Below are 20,105 nucleotides of genomic sequence, written 5' to 3'. Positions count from 1 at the left end.
ATGCCCTTTGATCAAGGGCTGTTGTTACAAACAGCAGCATAGGAGCTTTGCTACAGCTTATATTATCTGCGGCACTAACAGCAGAAACCTGAAACATTCCTGCTGCCAGCTGACACAACACTGGGTTTCTGCAAGGCACTGCAAAACTTTTAAAATCATTTTAATCTGCATAAAAATGGACCGAACAGGCAAAGACCAAAATAAAATTTCATGTTCTCCCTGGTGCAAGAAGAAAAAACGGAGGGGGGGGGGGGGGGGGGGGAAAGGCTGTGATCATTGCAAAACTATTACAGCAAGAGAGAGTCAGTATCCTAATAACTAATATAATGTGATAAGCATTTTAATATTGTGCACAGTAAGCCTCAACACATAGAGGACATTAATATTATTACTGAAAAAAAAGAAAAAGCAAAAAAAATAGAGAACACTGATGTTTCCCCTTTTCTTTTCGAGGATGTATTTTCTGCATTCTTACATCGTACTTACCCCTAGAGTATTCTCAGTATGTTCTCCTATTGCACTAAGCTGCAGCGCATTTGGCTCCACAAATGCTGGCTGTTTCAACTTCTTGCCAGGGAAGAAAGCACACACAGGAACAAGCCTCTCCTGAAGAACTAGCTTAGATCTTCTTAATAGATCCATTGCTTTGCTGGAAGTTGAAGAAGGCAAGGTCAAATAAATGTTCCTTCTATTCAGTGCAAGTGGAAAGGTTTGTTATAGTTTTTACTTGTGGAGAAGTTTATTAATTGCAGACTGAACATGTCTCCCACACAGGAGAACGCTCACTTTTCTAATGTTTCATTTCACTGAGATGAGTGATGCATTTCACCACCATCATGTATAAACTTCCCCTCTTTATGAATATTCAGACTCCAGCAAAGTTAAAGAGGAAATTTGCAACAGAATAAAATAATTATTTCCAAGTTTATGCTCAAATCCTGTAGAGAACAGTTCTGGGATATAATAAAAGTAATTTAGTTTTAACAAATCGCTTCCATTTCACAAATGTACAGTCCACATGTATCACAGAAGCTCACAGTTAAACATGAAAAGAAAGTAAATTCCACAAGTCTCGAGCCTGTTCATGTTTAACCTTCTTTTACAGAAAGATGTTAAGAATGTAGAAACAATCTCTTAACAAACTAAGTAATTTCACTTAAATGCGATGGGCTAGGCTTCTAGAGTTATCTAACAGGTGCATTTTCTTCCAGGAATTCTCTTGCTGTGTACCCTGAACTAATATTTGCAGTAATCAAAATATACCTTGCACAAGAGGTTTGAAAAAAGCTGATTTTATCTCTGTACAAGTTTCTCACAAACACATAAATGACCACTCAGTTACTAAGGAAAGAGGATGTATCAGAAGGAGAAAGCATTTTGGCTCAAACCCCTCCTCCCCCCCAAAAGTGGCATTCAGATTTTCATGAAAAAGCAGTCTACATGTACCCATGTAAGTTCCCATGTTTTAATGAAAGACACAAAAGTCAAACATCTTCGCAGAGGACAAACAACTGGCAGAGACTCTTACATTCAATCCTAAATGAAGTATTAAAGAGGTCACTTCCATATCAGCAACTTGATTCCACAAATTTCAGTTGTTACAGCAAACACAGTCACCACTTATTTTTTATATTTTGATTAAAGTTATCAGACATGCCTTAAAGTGAATAAAAAGAAGTGAGTAACTACAAATCTAGCCTCTTGGAGCGATATATTGCAAGATTTCTGGTTTTTTAAATGGAATCTCTGCACTGATCACAAAAATCACACCTATTTTAGAGACACTGGTGAACAAAATTGTGTTAACATTGTAAGACATCACAGTATGGATAGAAAGCGTTTTAACTGGTAAATGAAGGATTCCAAGTTTCTCCTTTTAACAGTATAGCATACTGCAGAAAGCACTGCAATATACACCACAGCTTTTGCTTCAAGACTTTGCATGTTAAATTGTTGAATCTATACTGTTTTCCATCACTGTATGTTAAAGCTTAAGTTTATTATCAGATTATTCTATTACCAAATATAAATTGCAGCCAGCTTAACTCCATTATGTTGTTGTATCTGCAAACAATTCAAAACATTCCCACTATGATATGCCATATTAGTTTGAAACATTAATAACAGTATTCTGCCTTATTTTTAATTCTTTTCAGAGAAATACCTACCCTACTTAGTCTTTAAAATCATTGTTGAACACTCAGTGTGTGGCTGAACAGAAATAGCATAGAGCTAACAGCTACCTTAAGGGTTACCAATGCAACTAATAATAACAGAGATTTAAATTATCTTCTCCCCAAATTCATTCAGAATAGAAGGATTCAGAAACATTCCATCTCTGCCCCCTTCTCTTCAAAATAAGTACTTTTTTTATTCACTTCTGACTGAGATTCTTCATTACTTAATGCCTGTGCAAATGGAGAATTTCTTTTATACCTTCTCTTCCCAAGAGACTGAATGTTTTCAGGGCAGTGAGTGTTTTCAGAGAAGAAATTTACTATGTACAGCCTTTCAAGTTTTAAATATATACCAATGATAATCAAGGCACTCAATGTAGTTACACATGAGCAAAAAAAATATATTACTGAGAAAAACATGCCCAAATCACAAAACAAGATTATCAGCAAGTGTGCAACTGGGAATACAGTGTAATCTCATTCTTTTACAGCTTTGGCTTGAACTTGCCAGAAAGAAACTCTTTAAGCATTTCAGAGTTTTTTCCTTCTGGTGGTGAGGGCCATCTGTCATGATCTGAGGAAAACAAATAAAACAACATAATTAGTTGATTGAGAAACCAAGCATTTTACTTTTGTGTCCTCCCATTGCCCAACTTCAGTCACTTGAAGGGTATTATTTTGTAGCCCATTTCTTACCAGGTATTTCTGGGATCTGGCTATATAAACTGTGGCCACCATCCACAACCATGGTTATCCCAGTTATGTAAGAAGCAGCTGGAGATAGTAGGAAACACACTGCAGAAGAGATCTAACAAAAGAATGACAATTTTAATCTGTCTTAAACTCCTGGGAATTGTTCATAGCAAAGATGCTTGTAAAAACTTTTACAGGCAAGGCATAGCAACATTTTCTACTCAATAATGAAAACCGTAACAGTCTTAAGGCCATCTTTCCAGGCACAAACATCAAGTACATAACAGATGAAAACAGTAAGCTCTCAAAAATCCGCATCAGATGCCAAAACTCAAACGAAAAAATTGACTGGTTTATCAAAGATGCACATTCTTGTGGAAGAGAGCTAAGTACCTTTAAGATACACTTTTTTCACATTAATATTCATTCTTTTAGTGCTCCCTGCTGGAAGTCAACCTTTTCAGGAATTAATGTCTACTATGAAACACTTCAGCTATAAGAGGCATCTAAATTAAATTTTCAGTGTAACAGTGACTACCGGTTAAGTCTCCCACTTGGCACTACTACACATTATTACAAGCTTTTTTCTTTTTTAATATTGCATCACGGTGCAAAACTAAGTCTTTTTTTGTTCTCCACATAATAAAGTGGCTTCAAAATAGAGACACAGAAGTAGAAATATTACAAATGTTCTGAAATACATTACCTCCTCAGGAACCGCTAACCTCTTGGCAGGAACCTTTGGTATGGTATTTAACCACGTCATTGCACCTTGTTCTCCATAGTTTGCAACAGCAGTTTCCGAAAATACTATTCCCTATTTTAAAACAGCATAGTGAAAATTAAGATCTCCTGCATATGTTTAAACTGTGATAAATGTAAAATTGTGAAGTTGTCATTACTGGTATTTTCTGTGGGATTAAACTATCTGAACAGCACTTGAACGCAAGTTTTTAAATTTAATGGAATGGTATAATTTCTACAAGAAGGTAATTTGGCTGCTAGCCACATCTCTATTCAAGCGCAGTAATTCAGATTATTCCAATTCTCCACTGTCACTTCAATAACTATGAAGTGGAGAGTATAAAGAAGAAACTCAAAGACTGTTTTGAAATTACAATCATTTCATATAAACTTACAGCAGAAAACTATAAAGCCCCAAGAACAAGTTCTCAACAGTTTGTTGTAAACCATAAAAACACTAGATTGATTTTATTGTGAATTACTGGAAGGGGACAGATTTCACAGTCAGAATTCAGACTCTCCCTACTTAGCTGCTATAGAAATAGAAAAAGGCAACTCTTTGCTCTGATTATCATACAGTCCAGTTTAGACTTCAGAGGCAAGATGAAGGCTACAGCAATGGGAACACAGGGTTACATAGATTAGTTATGACTGAACCTTTAGGACTCAAGTTTAAGTAAGATAAAAAAATGTGAACTCTTCCAGGGAGTACATGCTAAGATTTCTATTCTAAGATATCCGTGAAATGTGAGTAACTATATTTTGGGAGCTAGGGAAGTAACTCACATGTGAAACTGGTTTGTTTTAGAATGCATGTTTCCCTCTTTATGTACCCATTCCCTACATGTTACTCTGCTCCTATAAAGCACTAACAGTTTTGTATGGTTACCACAGACCTAGTGTGTCCATAAAGGTGACAGAAGGGTATAAAGTATTACTGTAACCATAACATGGATTTTTGTTACCAGGATAGTAACAAAGCTAGCAAATACTTCTGAAAGAGCCAAACCACTGAAGCGTTTGCTTGTCAAAAACTTCTTTTGACAAGTGCTATAAAGTATAATTAGTATGATTCATTAGGTAATTAGCATGCCTGAAAAAAATATTCACATAATAATGCTGTCTTAATTACTTACTTCCCCAAGACTTGACAAATCAGAAAAAACAAACAGGAAAAACAAGCCAGTAGATCTTAAAATTTAACAAGTCTCCAGATGAGCTGGGCCTCCACAGGCTACATAAGAGCCATGACCTGAATGATTATTACACATCTGCCATTAAGCATTCTGTTCTATGCCAAAGAAAGTGAGCCAGATGTTTTAGGACAAGAGGCACAACGGGATATACAGACATCCTACAAAGATAGTAGAAAGATCTTCCTAAGGACCAGTTAAACAAATTTGACACTTAACTATACTGTGAGGTAAGATAAATTCTGAATGTAGAAGTAACTGGACAAAGTTTACCTTTCCTCTTTTGTTTTCAATGGAGTAAATGTGCAAAACAAATTGTGGTTAAGAGTGAAGATGACACAAATCAGAATCTCAAATGTCAAACCCAGGGCTGCTATGTAACCTCTGTATCCGCAGCACCATGCACTAGAAAATATAGCTGCTCTTTCCATACAGTTATTTAAAACAACTGCTACATGCTACCTACTTCCTCAGAAATGTGAGGTAGGCATATTTCAGCTGACCTGTATAGCGGTTTCCTGTCTGCATATATTTGACAAGAAAAAAATCAGAACACACATTTTTACATGTAATTTCTTTGAGAGAAGGTCCACTCCAAATAGTCTTTTTATGCCTAAAACTAGTCTAACTTAACATGTAGCATAACTTTGTAAAGACAGGTAGAAATCATAAGCATACCTGAACCTCAAATAGAAAAAGTTTTGTGAACTCAGAAATAATGTACTCATTACTGAAACGCAAAGCATTTGGTAATTTTATGTCAAGGGTTTGTAAGACAGGTTACCAACTCCTCCCAGGTATCAATTCATTAAGCTAGGAAAAAAAAACAAGAATGCCAAGTCAAAGCAGAAAGCAGAAGCAATTTTATCCCATGTCTCTGGCTCGTCACCCAAACAGTACAAAACACTCTCAAATGACCTGAAGACCACAGATGAGGGAATTATAAATAAATAAATAAATACATAAATAATCCACAAACAGTTACAGGCTATAGATTTTAAAAACCCTTTTGGTCTGAAAGTTTTAACCATGAACACATATGATGGCTAAGTTTAATCAGATCATTTACCATTACTTACAGGAGCAACACTGTTGATTCTTACTCCGCTGTGGGCCCATTCTAAAGCTAGAGTCTTGGTTAGGTTATTCACTGCAGCTCTTGCAGCTCCTGTATGCCTATTGAGAAAAGAAAGCAAAAGAAACACCTGTTCCCTCAGCTAACAGTGCCCAATGTTAATTCTACCGCAGCCTCACTAGGGTAGTCAGAGTAGCTTTCTATGACTGGACCAAGCATCTGAGAGATATGTTCTAGTTTGTAAGTTTGACCATAGCTTCACAGTTCAAACAAGCTATGCTATGATTTCCTGTAATTTCTGGAAATACTTACCATCTCTTCCCCAGTGTGACACGAGATCAGCTACATTCTACTGCAGAAGCAGGCTTATAAAATGAAAAACAACTGGAGGCAAAGTTCAAACTGTGTAAAACTATGAAAGCTAGGCTGCATAGGTAAAGAAACACTTGGAAGGACAGTGGTCTGAAAAATAGTTTAGACCTTCTGACAAACATGATTAAAATAAGCCACTATTCAAAAATTGCTATAGACGGATGGAGATAGAGATGACCATAGGCAGAGTGATCTCACACACTTTGCTGCTATAGGAAACTAGTCTGAAATGATTACAAGTTTAAACAAATACAGACAAAATTACTGCAGTGAATAGCAGACAGTGGGACTCAGAGAAAACTAACAGAGTTTAGTTCCTTTAGCCTAGCAAAACAGAGGAGATAGATACAATAGGTTCTCAAATACCAGGAAAGGAATAAGGAACACTCAAGAAAAACATAAGAAAACCCAACTTATTCATACATTTAGGCCAGAAATAAATAACCTCCAGGTACACTATAAGCAAACAAACTTGACTAGTTTTATGTTCAAAACTAATACTTATGAAAAACTGTATCAGGTGATTTTTGGCATGAGTGGTGGCTGGACTTGTAAAGGCAAGTCTTTTTCAAGAGTACATTTCTAAAACAAGTATCAGTTCAACAGGAATTTAATTTGAGAGTAGTTTTGTCTATCCATCTACATCCACACACAACAGTTATTTGGGAAATTTTTTTCCACTGTTAGTCAGAATTAGGTTTTTTATCTCTTGGTTCAACTCTCAAATACAGCTTCAGCCTATTTGCTGTGACAATTCAATGAGACTTAACCAGAGCGGAGAAACTCAAATAATTGTAGCCTCAGCACCACCCTGTGGATCTCTAAATTTATTTTGTACTGCCAAGAACAAGTAAGAAAATATTTTGCTGTTCCTTAAAAATTTTAAATTTCAAAAACTTTCAACACTGAATCAGGACAAAGAGTGGTAATATAAAAATATAATTTGAGCAAATGTTACATTTTCTTCAATAGAAATTCAATTTCAAAGTTTAAAAAAATAGGTAGTTTCAAAGAAGAAATTCAGACTTTTTTCAGTTAAGAAACTGTCAAAATGCAGCATTTTGATAACTTCAAAATTTCCTTTGAAAAGAAAATAACTGAAACAATTCATTTTCTGAGCACTATTTCTATTTCAACAAATTGGAACTTTTTGGTGGAAAAGTTTCAAACAGGAAGACTCCTGCTCACCCCCATTTTGAGGATAAAGAAATTTGAACAAATATAGTACACATAGGGATATGGAGAGGATGCTGCATATTCATGTAGACAGCTGTGATCATTTGTGTCAGTATAAAAGAACTACAAATGTGGTAATATGTTTGTACCCATGAGCCTTCTCCCAGTCAAAAAATGAGCAGAGCAAATAGAACCGATTCTCTGCATCAGAGACCTTCTCCAAGAAGGATGGCTACAAAGCGAGAGTAAAAAGGAAAATGGGAAAGGCAGGCATTATGTGACCCAAAGGACAAAGACAAAACCTGGTAACATACTAGAAATGTTCCTCCTAGTCCCCTGTTCCCAGTCCAACTCCCATAACTCATTACACCATCAAGACCTGTAAACTAACAGTAGAAGAAAACAACAGGTGCCAAGTTCTTGCAAACCCTCCAGAAATTTGGAGAGAGAACAAGTAAAGGTTACATTTCAGTGCAACTAGTCCCTCTAGCATACCACTTCCAGTGAAAGCTTCACTGGCAAGTCTTGCTTCATAGTTTCTTACAAACAAGTTGACAGAGACCAGAGATGCCATTTACTCCTCCAGTCTCTGCTGAATTAATAAGAGATCCCCACACATACAGCCAAGTGATACTATTGCTCTCTCTTGACCTAACTACTCTATTTCTATACTCTACTGCTGCCCAGTGCACATCCTTAAATGAAGTATTCAGGAGCAATTAGTACTTCTAGGGGAAAAAATATAGGAAAATGTAAAAATAAAATATGTATTACGACATTCCAGGAAGCCCACTTCTCACAGCAGCAGTAATGTTGACAATGACTCCACCATGTTCCTTCATCCAGGCATTGTACACTGTATGAAGGAGGAAGATAACCTTAAATATCAGAAGAAATGCATACAAATGAACTTGCCAACTGGAAGCCAAATTTGGAGACTTAACTCCAATTACACTACACATTTCCTGTGCAGATATAGATACACAATCTGCTCTTCGTACCATAGCCTCACCACTGGATCAGTGAGATAACAGGTGTGGTCCAGGTAAGGCTCAATGTTTGTCAAGAAGCCTTTTGGTGGCAATCAAGATTTCATGCTTCCATGTAAATTACTTTCATTTCCACATTCCCAATGCTATCTAAGAATCACGTATCATACTTAAATTGAACTTTAAATTTACATTCCTAATGGGAGAGAAATCTTTTCCTGTTACACACAGTGAATACAGGCCACAGAAGTTAGGTGGCTTTCCTATGTCTTTTAAATGAGTATCCAAGCCAACTGACTCCCCAAACCTGGCCTTAACCAGAAGATCATACTTGCCTAAATGTATGCTTGTATATATGAACAAATGTAATGTACAGTTTAATATAAAGCTTTGGACGAGATTCATGGAAACAAATATCCGCTGTCAGAGAAGTGTGTGAAAAAAGAAGGTAGGGAAACTTTACATTTCTTGTCTTCTGGTATTGCTGTAAAGAACAAAACAATTAAACAAAAAAGGCTTAATGGTCAGTCCTTACCTGCTTTGCAGCAGTAGAAGGTCCCTGTCAGATTCGTGTCTATCACAGCATTCCACCCTTTTGCACGGATGGCTTCAGAAGAACTTGAGAATTGGCCACCTCCATTATTCACCAGGAAGTCAACCTTCCCATGCAGACTCAGTGTAGACTTCACCAAAGCTTCTACCTGAAACAATATTTGTTAGTGTGGTATGCTGATTAAGCTATATACCCAATTTGATTCTCAGACAGTATTTTCTCTCTCATGTCCTTTTCACACATAAAGAGGAGGTACCAGCCTTCAGAGAGGCTGGAAGATTGGTATGACAGGTTTAGTCAGCCAAGAAGGATTAGGCTGAGTCCATGTTTACTTAGGAAATCTTCCTGGTATAATGCAGGTGCTACATAGAATACCAGCACTGAAAGAAGGGGATTTAAGCTGCTGAAGGTTTGTAAAAACACACACACACAAAAACCTGCTACTTAAGACCTACTAAGAATCTCCTGACATTTTTCACAAGGGTGAGGGTGTTCACATCAGATGGTGGAAGAGTTCCATATAAGGTAGCTACTGGGTTTTTTTTCTGACCTGTATACCTGAGCATTTTAAATAGAAAACATAAGTCATCTTGTGAAGTTTTAACATTCTCATCTAGAAGTTTTGTACATTCACTAAAGCTCTGACATATGAGTTGGCAACAGCCAATCTTCTTACGCAGACCAGGAAGGTTAGTCTGTTACCCTACAAAACATGAACTCTAAAAAGTGCTGGAAATACTACAAGTTGTCTTCTTCAGCAAAACAAAGGTGAATATTTGATTAACCAGATACCATCTGTCTATAAGCAGGATGAATACTTATGATTAAGAGCACTGTCTGGCACTATTTACCTTTGGGTACTCTGAGAAGGTATTAACAGCAAATAGCAACAGACATTTTATTCACTCACTCAACGAGCTGTCAGTGCAGAAAAGGAGTGGCTTAAGTTCATGTAGAAGGAAAGAGATTTTGAGAATCTAAACCTAGTTCTAACACTGACCTAATCTGAGCTACAGGCTGTAAGCTAAGCCTTTTACATTGTCTTCTGTTTTGGAAGTACAGCAGTTTTATCACACACACTAAACACAAGAGAACTTCTGGAGGGGAATGTATTTCAAAGCATTCAAAGATTTTACAGATACCAAAGCTGATGTATTTTTCCTATTACAAGATAGTAATAAGAACTCTGTAGCAACTGCTTAATAATTTAACCTTTATCTCGAGAACCAGGGTAAATGGGACAACATGACTGTTTCCTGCTTACATTACCTATCATAACTAGATACCATGCATCACTTATTCCTACTCAAGCATATATAAAAAGTTAATCCAGCATCTGTGGTCAAAGAAAACACAGACCAAAAAAACCCCTAAAAAACAAACAGCAGGAGCAATGCTGCTTCTGAAACAGATTTGATTAGGGGAATGATATCAATCAGCCTTCCTCTGTATTGAGTTAGCAGTAAAAAACATCAGAAATAAAAGAACAAGCAATGCATGATCTGTATCTCACCAAGAGTGCCACCAACTCAGTCTCATAAATAGCTGCCTTACATCTTGTGCTGCTAACAGTTCAGGATGGTTTAACGGGATAGTATGGATCCTGTAAGGATGCACCTCTCTGAAGAAGAAAACCTAAATATATAGTGAGTGAAGCCTGATTGAAAAATAATGCCTGCTGAGAAAAAATGCCTTAAGAAAATAATTTTAATACCTAAATCACCATCTTTAAGTTCTGAATGTCATCTTATTCCTCACATCAGTCACTGCAGCTTGTGGGATCTGAGGGAAAAGAAACCACAAAAAAAATCAAAACACCTGTGACAGCAGTCCCAAACCCATGACTGGTGAGAACCACCATGCCACACTAAGACTTCCAGGTTTGCTCACAACCAGAGAAAACTAAGTTCTCTCTCACTAGGCAGCAAAAGTTGTGCTTTGCTCAGCAATATCAAACTCTTCTCCTTGTCAGCCTGAGAATCTTGCTTTGAATATTGTTCTCCATAAGTCACTGAAGTATGGGCTCATTTATGGAAGAGAAATGGTTTCAGTACAAGGAATGTTTGAACAGACTAACGCTATTCAGGCTGGGGGTGGGGAGGGAAGAGAGAGAGAAAAAAGGCAAAATGCTAAGAATCGTAAAAAAACCTCAACAAACGACAAATTAACAGAAGAAAAATCCACTAAGAAGGGACATTACAAGCAATTTTTCAACAGATGGACAAAATCTGCTATGACCTATCAATTCAAAATGGTTCACATGTTGTATTCTAAGAAACTCCGTTGTTGTTCCTACTTGTCACACCATATTCTCAGGGCAATAAAAAAACCCAACAAGCGCATATCAGTTCTGCTTTCCAAAAGCTAGGAAAGGCTAGAAGGCTCTCCAGTGACAGCTCAGATGGCTCCAACTGTAGCAATCTTCACAATGTCTTCTATGTTGTAGAGAAAGCATCATTGCAGTGCTTCTCACAATTACAGTAAACATGGTGACAGCAGCCACCAGCACAGTGAGGAAGAGGGTCTATTGGAACACATTTAAATCACAGTGAGAACTAAAGAAGATTCCTTTCTATTCCTAATCAAAAACCACACAGAAAGAACTTCATAAAAAAGCTATTAAAGACTCTCTCCAGAAGCAAAGCAAAACTGCACAAGGTAGAGCTAACAGTTTAGAACGTTCTTCTGAAAAAAGACTGAAAAGAACAAAATCAGGCACTTCAGACATAACCAGAAGACTGGAGCTCTTCAATAAGGAACTTTTTTGTGTGACTGCGACTCAAAAGTATTATTCAGTAGCACACTTCCAAAGATAACTGAGATGACAGTACTTGCTGACACAGAGAAAAGGGACAAATGTCCACATGCATTCACAGGTCACCTTGAACTTCAGTAAAACTCAACAGGCAAACTATCTACTACAGAGTGTTAGAGATTTGCTCTTTGGGGACTAGCACTAGTAGGCATTCTTGCACGGTGATAACAGGTATTTTTACTTTGTGTTATTGCTGTGTTATTTTGAAGTATGACAACAGGAATCTCTTATCCACAGCTCCCCACCAAGCCACAGTCTTCCACTACAGGCTTCACACATACAGGCATTAAGTATTTATAAGCCAATTGAAACTATGCTAAGCTATAAAGTTTATTGGAAAAGAAAAGCTACTACTGAACTCAGACACAAGATAAGTGCTAAATAGTACTGTACTGAGTCCGTCTCAAGAAGTCTTGTTTGTCAGATGTCCAAGTGGTAGATTTTAGCCTTGGAGTCTGGTCCAGCAGCAGTTGTTGTTGCTGGAGCTTGAGTATGGACAGGGGACACTGTGCACAGAATTCTGAATTGCTGATTTCAAGAAGAGCAGTGGCCTACTAGAAGTACAAGGTTTTATCTTCCACTTACCTAGATATGTCTTCTACTTACCTAGATGCTAATTAAAGAAATGTTTGTCCAGAGCATATAGCACAAAGGCTTTACAAGGGTAGAAAGTTCCTCACGTCTTTCCCCCATCTACAGATTTGCTGTAGCTCAACATTTAAGATACACAAACACATGCTTCCCCTTCCCAATGCCTACAAAGATAAATAGAAAGCTCTTTTTACAACAGAAAAAGGATGGGGTCTCTCTCCTCTACTCTGGCCACCGTTACACTGAGGCACTGGAATTAATTAATTAGATCCTTGGATTTTGGGAAAAGAGCTTGGTTTGAAAAGACACACACACACAGACAGCTGTCTGGCCTGCATCCCAGCAAGAGCAAACTGACCTGCTCTTGTTATGTTCAACACATTATGTGGGCAGTGCTAGAAAATATCCAAATAATTAAAATCACTTCAACTTCATAATCACTAAGAAGCAGTATTGATCACTACATATACTCCAGACCACAGGATAAGGGACAGGTGCACAATCAGTGCTTCAGGATAAGGCCCTATGAAGACAGAACATAGAAACCTCATGTGTTCTTACCGGCATCCCAGAACCTTCTACTCTTCCATCTTTAAAAACAAAACAGGTTTGTAATCCTTTACAAAACACTCAATGGAAAACTAGCCAAAAGTAGCAGCAGCAAACTCGTGACAGAAATAAGCCTGACAGGTTATGCAGTGGTTGAAAATCCTCCATCAAGCAAGATTATTTCTTGCACATTAAATGAAAAGTAAGCTTTGCTAGAAAATAGAAAGCAAAAGGGCCTCTGAGGATGAAGATTAAGAGACTTAAAAATGTGAATTCATTAAGCTATTCCCATGATATACGCCATCAAGCTTCTGCAGCAATTAATTCACTGCACCTTCTTTGACTCTTCCTAGGCCATAAAGAACTCTAACAGACATATCGCACTGTATGATAAGGGATGAATCTTCTAATGCTTGAATTTCACAGATCCAAACTAGGGCACACAAGAGGAATGAGCTGTGTCATGTTCAAAGCAGGTCAGTTACTTTAAGATTTGCAATAGGAGGCAAAAAAAAAAAAAAAAATCATCTGGCAATTTTGAAAGCACTTTCATCTTTCTTAGATTTCCTCTATTCAAAGTCCCTCCCTTCAGTTTGCCTGATTACAAAATTAAAACCAGGACAAAATTCATAGGGGCCTCTAGAGAAACACAGAACAACTGATGGAGGGATAAAAAAAAAAAAAAAAAAGGTGTGCTACAGTAAGAACATGCCTTGTTCCTACAGGTGATCACAGTGGCTTCCTTTAAGAGAAAGATTTACTCTTAGAAAGGTTTCAGTGAGATGTCAAAGAAAAGGATATACTAAATGAATTATGTAGTTCTTCAGGAAGCTTCCTGGGCTTTGTAGCTTGTGATGGATCAGTTCTGACATCTAAGGAGGCTTGAACTCCTAAGTTTTTTTCCCTTGTTGAAACATTTATAAGGTCCTTCTCCTTCACACATTCTTTGGTATCTGAAAAAGAGGATGTAACGGTTCACGGGGAATACTTGTAGAGGCTGTCCTCTCTACCCAACAATGTGCTTCTGTGAATTTCTGTGGTAAATACTCTTCACTCATACTAAGCTGAAACCAGACAATGAGTTGTAAAGCTATTAATGAGTAGCATATGGAGCCAACACAGTTGTACAAGTCTTGTTTCTTTAAATGCCCTCTCACCCCATCTTCCACTGTAAACAGGAAGCTACTCCTGTATTTGTGAAAATGCTGAAGTGAGCTATATTGCTGTGTTTCCTCTACTCAAGATTTACCTCCTAGGCTAGAAAAATCCTTCACCACATCTTTTACTGATCCCTGTTCCTGACTCCAAGTCCCAGGCACTAAATTTTAGGTTAAGAATGGAATAGGTTTTCAAAGTGGATGTATGATGCCTTTGAATAGAAGTAAAAGCCCAAAGGTACTTTTCATCTAGTCTCTGCAAGGTAATCAAGTGCAAATTAGAAAAAAAGTATTCACCATTGCTGCCCTTAGCAAATATAATAAATAAGCAATAGTGAGCAGTGGGTTGTGGAAAACCTGCCACATCCCTCAGTTCTAAGTTCTGATGGTTTTTAGCAGTGTAAGTTACCAACTGATAATTAAGTTTATCTAGCTTCAACTTACAAACACCAAGCACCTAAGTGTATGGAAGTGCTATCCTCACTACTTCAGCTTTAAAAGCTGAAAACGTGACCCACGTATTTCTGGTCCAATAGTAATTTTTAGAAATTAAGTAATGAGTGGCCAGGATTTAGCAATCTTTGAGAATCTCAGCATTAAAGAGCTAAGGGAAGAGGACAGAGCCAGAAAAACAAGAGCTAAAGAACAAAGATCACAAGATGCCTCTAACCAGTAAAAATATCTGGTCTTGGAGAGGGGCATCTGGAATGGATAAATATTTGTTTAGCAGGTACACATAAGTTCTTATGTTAATACGCAACAGAAATTGCATTCTTTATTCAAAACTTCCACAAAAGGCTTATGAAATTTTCACAGTAATTTTTTTCTAAATAGGACTTCAACAGAAAGAAGTAAGAGCAGTTGGAGAACTGAACTGAGTCAAACTATAAGACTGAGTCAATGACTGAAAAATTCAAGACTGGAGTTTAATCTACCTTATTCCTCTCAACGCTGTCTTCAATAGATACAGATATAAAAATGACAGTGGTTTATGAGAACTTCCACTGGCAGGAGACACCTGATAGAGGCTTCTCCAATATCGTATGAAAAGTTCTAAGAAAGTTCTGGTGTGTCTGTAAATGAGTAGAGCTTAAAACTAAACTGGAAACAAGACAATTCTATGATGAAACTGCAGGGTAATAGCAAAGACAGAAGTTTCTCCAAGTATCAGCATGGCTACCAGTAACACAAAATAATGCCTAAACACTTTACACAGCACTGTAAAAAAGGATTTAAAAGCACCTTCAAAAAAGCCTCCAAAGCCATCGAAGGCTGTTTTATCAAATATGTATTTAGCTACACTTAATAAACAGGAAACAAAGAAGGAATGGTAGTTTGTTTAGTGGAGATTACCTCATTTCACCATCCAAGCCCTCTACCATCTCACAGAACACTGCAGTTCCCACTAAATCATTTTTAAACTGATGCAGAAATAAGATTCACCTGCAGAAGGCTATTAAGCATGCCAGAGTACTTTCTGCAAGAACACTGATGTGAAAGAAGGCTTAAACTTTTTTTCTCTCTCTTTACCTTTAATCATGTAAGTTGCCCTCTGACATCTGTCACAACCTATTATATCGCACTGCTGATGCTAGTAAATACAAACCTAAAATTCACTGGTAGGTGAAGTGACGTACTGCACAGCCCCAGGGTTCATCTCCTTCAGGAGAGAAAGTCTAAGTATATCACTATAAATATTTTATGGCATGAGCTGTTCCATAAGGGAAGAATTTTATTTTTTATTTGCTTTATGGTTGTATATTAGGATATTTCCAGAATCTACACAGCTACTGAAGGTCATTAATATTTCTTTAAGTTATGCTAGAATTTAACAGACACTTTGAAAGGTTAAGAAAAATGTAGCAATCAGTGGTTACTGGAATATTTTCTAGCTGTCTTCAATAAGTTAAAAGTCCAACCTGATGCTGGACTTTTAAATGTTTAATTACACAGATTAAAAAACTTAGGAGGTGAATGCAGAGTTCTGAAGAAACTGGATTAAATACTTTTGCTCTTGATCTTCCATTTTTTGTAATACGAAGAAAAAAACTCAACTGGGATCGTAGTAGAGTTTGTAATGAGGCACACCTCAAATTGTAACCAGAATTGAAACATGGCTAAAAATAATAACTGTGGTGCTTTTTTGCTTTAATACAAGCAAAACTGACAATGCAGGCCACTTGTGTCAAGTCACAAGGTTGAGATTCCGTGCTATGACTTTGTGTTTGAAGGAACTATTCTGAGGTCTCCATCTTCACAAGTTAATGACCCCTCATTGCTATCACAGAAATGTGACACTGAACCATGCTAAGTGGGCTCCAGCTCGGCTGTATAACATCCCAGTTCCAAGACCTCCCTCTCTCAGAAATACCTGAAATACATATGCATGGTCAGAAAAATATTTGCCATTACAAATGCTTTCTCACTTAGCTGGCTAAAAAATGGTCTTCCCTTAGAAAGCACATCTTTATCTAGATCAATTTAACAGTGCTTTACTGCACCTTTCCCCAGATCTAAGCCACTTTTGAGAAGGCCAAAGACCACCTTTGGAGATCTGAGAATTTATATATACAATAAGCTTTTGACATATTAAGCCCCAGAACAAGATCACTAGTCTTTACCTCATCTTCTTTGCGGATATTGCACTGTATGGGAGTCACTTTGGCAGGACACATGGAAGAAAATGTATTATTCAGTTCTTCTGCAGCAGCTTTTAATCGGTCAAATTTACGAGAGGCAATAACAACACTGCAACCTGTAGAGACAAAATTAAACATCCTTCAGCTAACAATTAAAATTACAGTTATGCTATTTTTTTAATAAGATCATGGAGATATCTTGTAGGATGTGCGTTTATTAGTCACTGACTAGAAGATAGTGTTGAAGTTCTTGTAAGAGAGAGAAATGACTGATATCAGGCGCTTCTTAGCAACAAGATCCCACTGTGCCAGGAAAAGAGCGATCAAAAAACTGTCCACAAGGTTCCCTCTGCTTCCTGCAGAAGGGAAGATAGCCTGTGAGTTGCAGAGTCAGCAAAGTAGCTTTCAGACATCACTTTTGCTGCCTCTGCTCACAGCTGCCTCATTTATCAATTATGTGACTTAAAGATGTTTCAGCAGATCTTGATTACAAAAAAATGCTTGTTCCTAAAACCACAAATATAATCTAACTGTATATCTAGCTGTAATTTTGACTAGCGGTGAGCAAATGTAACACTGCTTTTTAACCCTACAGTGTCCGAAGGAGAGGATGATAGCCCCACGAGATTATTTCCTATCTGCAGACTGTAGACAGCAGGAACAGAGGCTTCCCTGTGGCACCGCCACACTCTGTAGAATCCTAGCTCAGAAAGGAGAGGACAAAACTAGGAAGAACCTCAAGTCTTCTGGTTTTTTCAGCATTTGGAGGCAGAAGGACTCATTCTACAGAGAAAAACAATGCAGGTGCCAAATTAATGGCAAGCACTTATACTACAACCAGTCTAGTTTCTTCTGTCACACCAGTGGACTCAGGACAGCTTTAAGGCTTCAGTGATTGCTACTACATAGACTAAAACAGACCACACCAATTTAATTCCTAGTGCAAATCCAGTAGGCGTGTAATTTCATATTATGGGTAAGACAAATTACTAGCTTCTCCTGCCAAGCAGGCAAGGACACCTTGCTCCCAGTTCCCTCCTTCCATAATCTCAGCACGACAGCAGAAGCCATCCCTTCCTCATACCAGCTCTGCTGCTCATCTGCTTTAACACAAACCAATTCAACACCCTCAAACAGTCAAAAAAAAATGTTAACATCTTGCCAGGTGGGTTGGGTTTTTTTTCTTCCTTTGTTGCTATTTTACTGAGTGGAATTTGGCCTATCGTGATCAAACAAACACCAGAATCAACTCAAAATAACTAGTGGGAGTAAAGAGCAGCAAGCTGTTCATTTGGCTCAGGCTGTCTTGTGAAACTATACAAAAAACTAAAAAAAAAAAAAAACAAAACCAAAAAGAGTTGAATTCTTTCAGAAGGAAGTGCTGCAACTACATATCCCTAGGAATGGGAGGTTCACCTTCAATCAGTGGCCATCTTAAAACAACACATGTAAAGATACTAGTCTCTGATGTCCCCTGATTTTTTAAATGAAGAAGTCAAATCACCTGCACAACCACCTGACTAACACCGAGGAGAGTTCATAAAATGGCACACAATTACCAATTAAAACAAAATACTAAAACACAGCAGCACAGTTATATTTATCAACTTAAATTGTTATCAATGCACATACTGATATAGAGTAAGGTCCAGTAAAGACTGTATTTTTGCTAAGTACGCTAACTGCGGGAGAGGGAGATTCTAACTCACTGAGGAACACTTGATACCTACTGTACAAGCCTACACTGCTTCACTTATTTTTCTTCACAAAGAATGACCAGACCATTTCCTGATAGGGTCAGGGGGAAAGGTGCACAAGTTTCCAGATGAAAGGTTTAAATCTGTCCAGAAGGCTTCAAAGGAGGCAGGTTATAAAAACAATGTACACCATGACTGGCATTATCTGTCACTGCTCCTACAGGTATTTCCTCTCTAGCCAGCCCCCCTCCAAAAAAATACAGCCTAAAGAGCAAGGTATACATGGAAATAGTTCCCAGCCATCTTCTTGTCAGGAGTAGCCAGCAAGTCTGCAGGAAAGGAAGGTTACTCAGACTTAAGCCATAACTCTTTCTTTATTTTCTCACATGTGCTTTGTACAGATTTGCAGCCTTGTTTTCTATTTAGGATGTTACGGACACACACTTTTGTTATTTGTATTTTGCTTGAGAAAAATAATGCAGATCAAGTTAAGTACAATTTTAAGGTAATTGGGTAACATCATCAACCAACAGTGTGATGATGCTTAAAAAGCACCTCTTTAAGGGAGCATGTAAGGACATCTTAAAAAAAATGCTTAGTTCCCCAGTAATAGAAAGGTAACAGAACTAACCCCTCACTTCAGCTCTACAAAGTGGAAAGCTGAGGTGACAAAGGCCAGGAGAGGCAGAGATGTCTCCCAGCACACCATCTTAACAAAGAAAGCTCTTTAACATGCAGTCAAATGGCGTGGTACACATTTCAACAGCGCAAAGCACGAGGAGCCTGGCACTGCGAGGCATAATGCTAGTGTTGGTATTTTGAAGACAGTGATACAATCATGAGAATAAACATTATCCGAAACCAGTCTGATGCCGATGATCCCTAGCACTTATGTTGAAACTGCAGAAAAGGTGTTGCAAGGTGGATGACTCAGAAGACTGCCTTTCACTCCAGATTTTACCACTTCTCCGTAATCAGCACAGAAGGAGAACCCACAAAGCGCACGCTGAAGATGTACATTAACTTCAGGACATTTCTGTCACAAGCACTGAGAGAGAAGCACCATTTCTCTAAGCTTACTGTGCAGACAACAGTTCAAAACCATACTATTTCGTAAGACTCAGTTCAACGACCAGATAATCCTCCAGGTAAACAAGACGAAAACTCACTTAAGAGGGAGAATGAGAGAAAGGGCCCGGGTTTAATATAAGCTCACTTTGACCGCTGTATTTAAAACAGCGCATCTTTTAAGTGCCAGCGGGTCAAAAGACATAGCCCCACGTCAACCTCACCTCGTTCTCGCCATTCACTGACTCCTGTCACAACATACCACCTATAAACTCTTCACACACACGCTCCCCGAGCGCTGCCTACCCCCAAAACGCACCACAACCCCCGAGCACCCCCAGACCCGCCTCCTCAAACTCCATCCCCCGCCTTCACCTCACGCCCGGCCCTGCTCCCCCCAACACCCATCTTGCCCCGTTGCCCCACCGGGGCTCCCTGAGGAGCCCCCCCACACACCCCCACGCCCGCGCCCACCTAGCGCCAGCAAGTCGGCGGCGATAGCCTTGCCGATGCCGGTGCCGCCGCCGGTAACGATGGCCACCCGCCCGCGGAACAGCGCCGCCGCCAGCACCTGGCGCGCCGGCGCCGCCATCTTGCTCGCTCGCCCGTCCGCTCCC

General features: G+C 38.5%; 1 protein-coding gene across 1 annotated transcript; it reads right to left on the bottom strand.

Moving 5' to 3' along the window:
* Positions 1–905: 905 nt before the first annotated feature.
* Positions 906–20,089, bottom strand: PECR (peroxisomal trans-2-enoyl-CoA reductase). Its single transcript, XM_052792495.1, has 8 exons — positions 19,963–20,089; positions 16,706–16,839; positions 8,955–9,120; positions 8,205–8,286; positions 5,887–5,983; positions 3,577–3,687; positions 2,874–2,985; positions 906–2,751 (listed from the first exon to the last, which is right to left on the bottom strand). Exons 1-8 carry the CDS (start codon positions 20,078–20,080, stop codon positions 2,663–2,665), a joined length of 909 nt encoding a protein of 302 aa, XP_052648455.1. The 5' UTR covers positions 20,081–20,089; the 3' UTR covers positions 906–2,662.
* Positions 20,090–20,105: the final 16 nt, after the last annotated feature.

Source organism: Harpia harpyja, chromosome 7 (assembly GCF_026419915.1).
Source record: "Harpia harpyja isolate bHarHar1 chromosome 7, bHarHar1 primary haplotype, whole genome shotgun sequence".
Taxonomy (NCBI): Eukaryota; Metazoa; Chordata; class Aves; order Accipitriformes; family Accipitridae; genus Harpia; species Harpia harpyja.
Note: the sequence above shows the minus strand (reverse complement) of the source record. Positions and strands in the feature narration are given on the sequence as shown.

Bases quoted from the DNA above. Each gene is read 5' to 3' on its own strand.
- PECR (XM_052792495.1), bottom strand. From the start codon at position 20,080: ATGGCGGCGCCGGCGCGCCAGGTGCTGGCGGCGGCGCTGTTCCGCGGG. The intron at 16,840-19,962 runs GTGGGCGCGGGC...TTGTCTCTACAG, and splicing joins CGCCGACTTGCTGGCGCTAG to GTTGCAGTGTTGTTATTGCC. The intron at 9,121-16,705 runs GTAAAGACTAGT...ATATTGTTTCAG, and splicing joins ATATCCGCAAAGAAGATGAG to GTAGAAGCTTTGGTGAAGTC.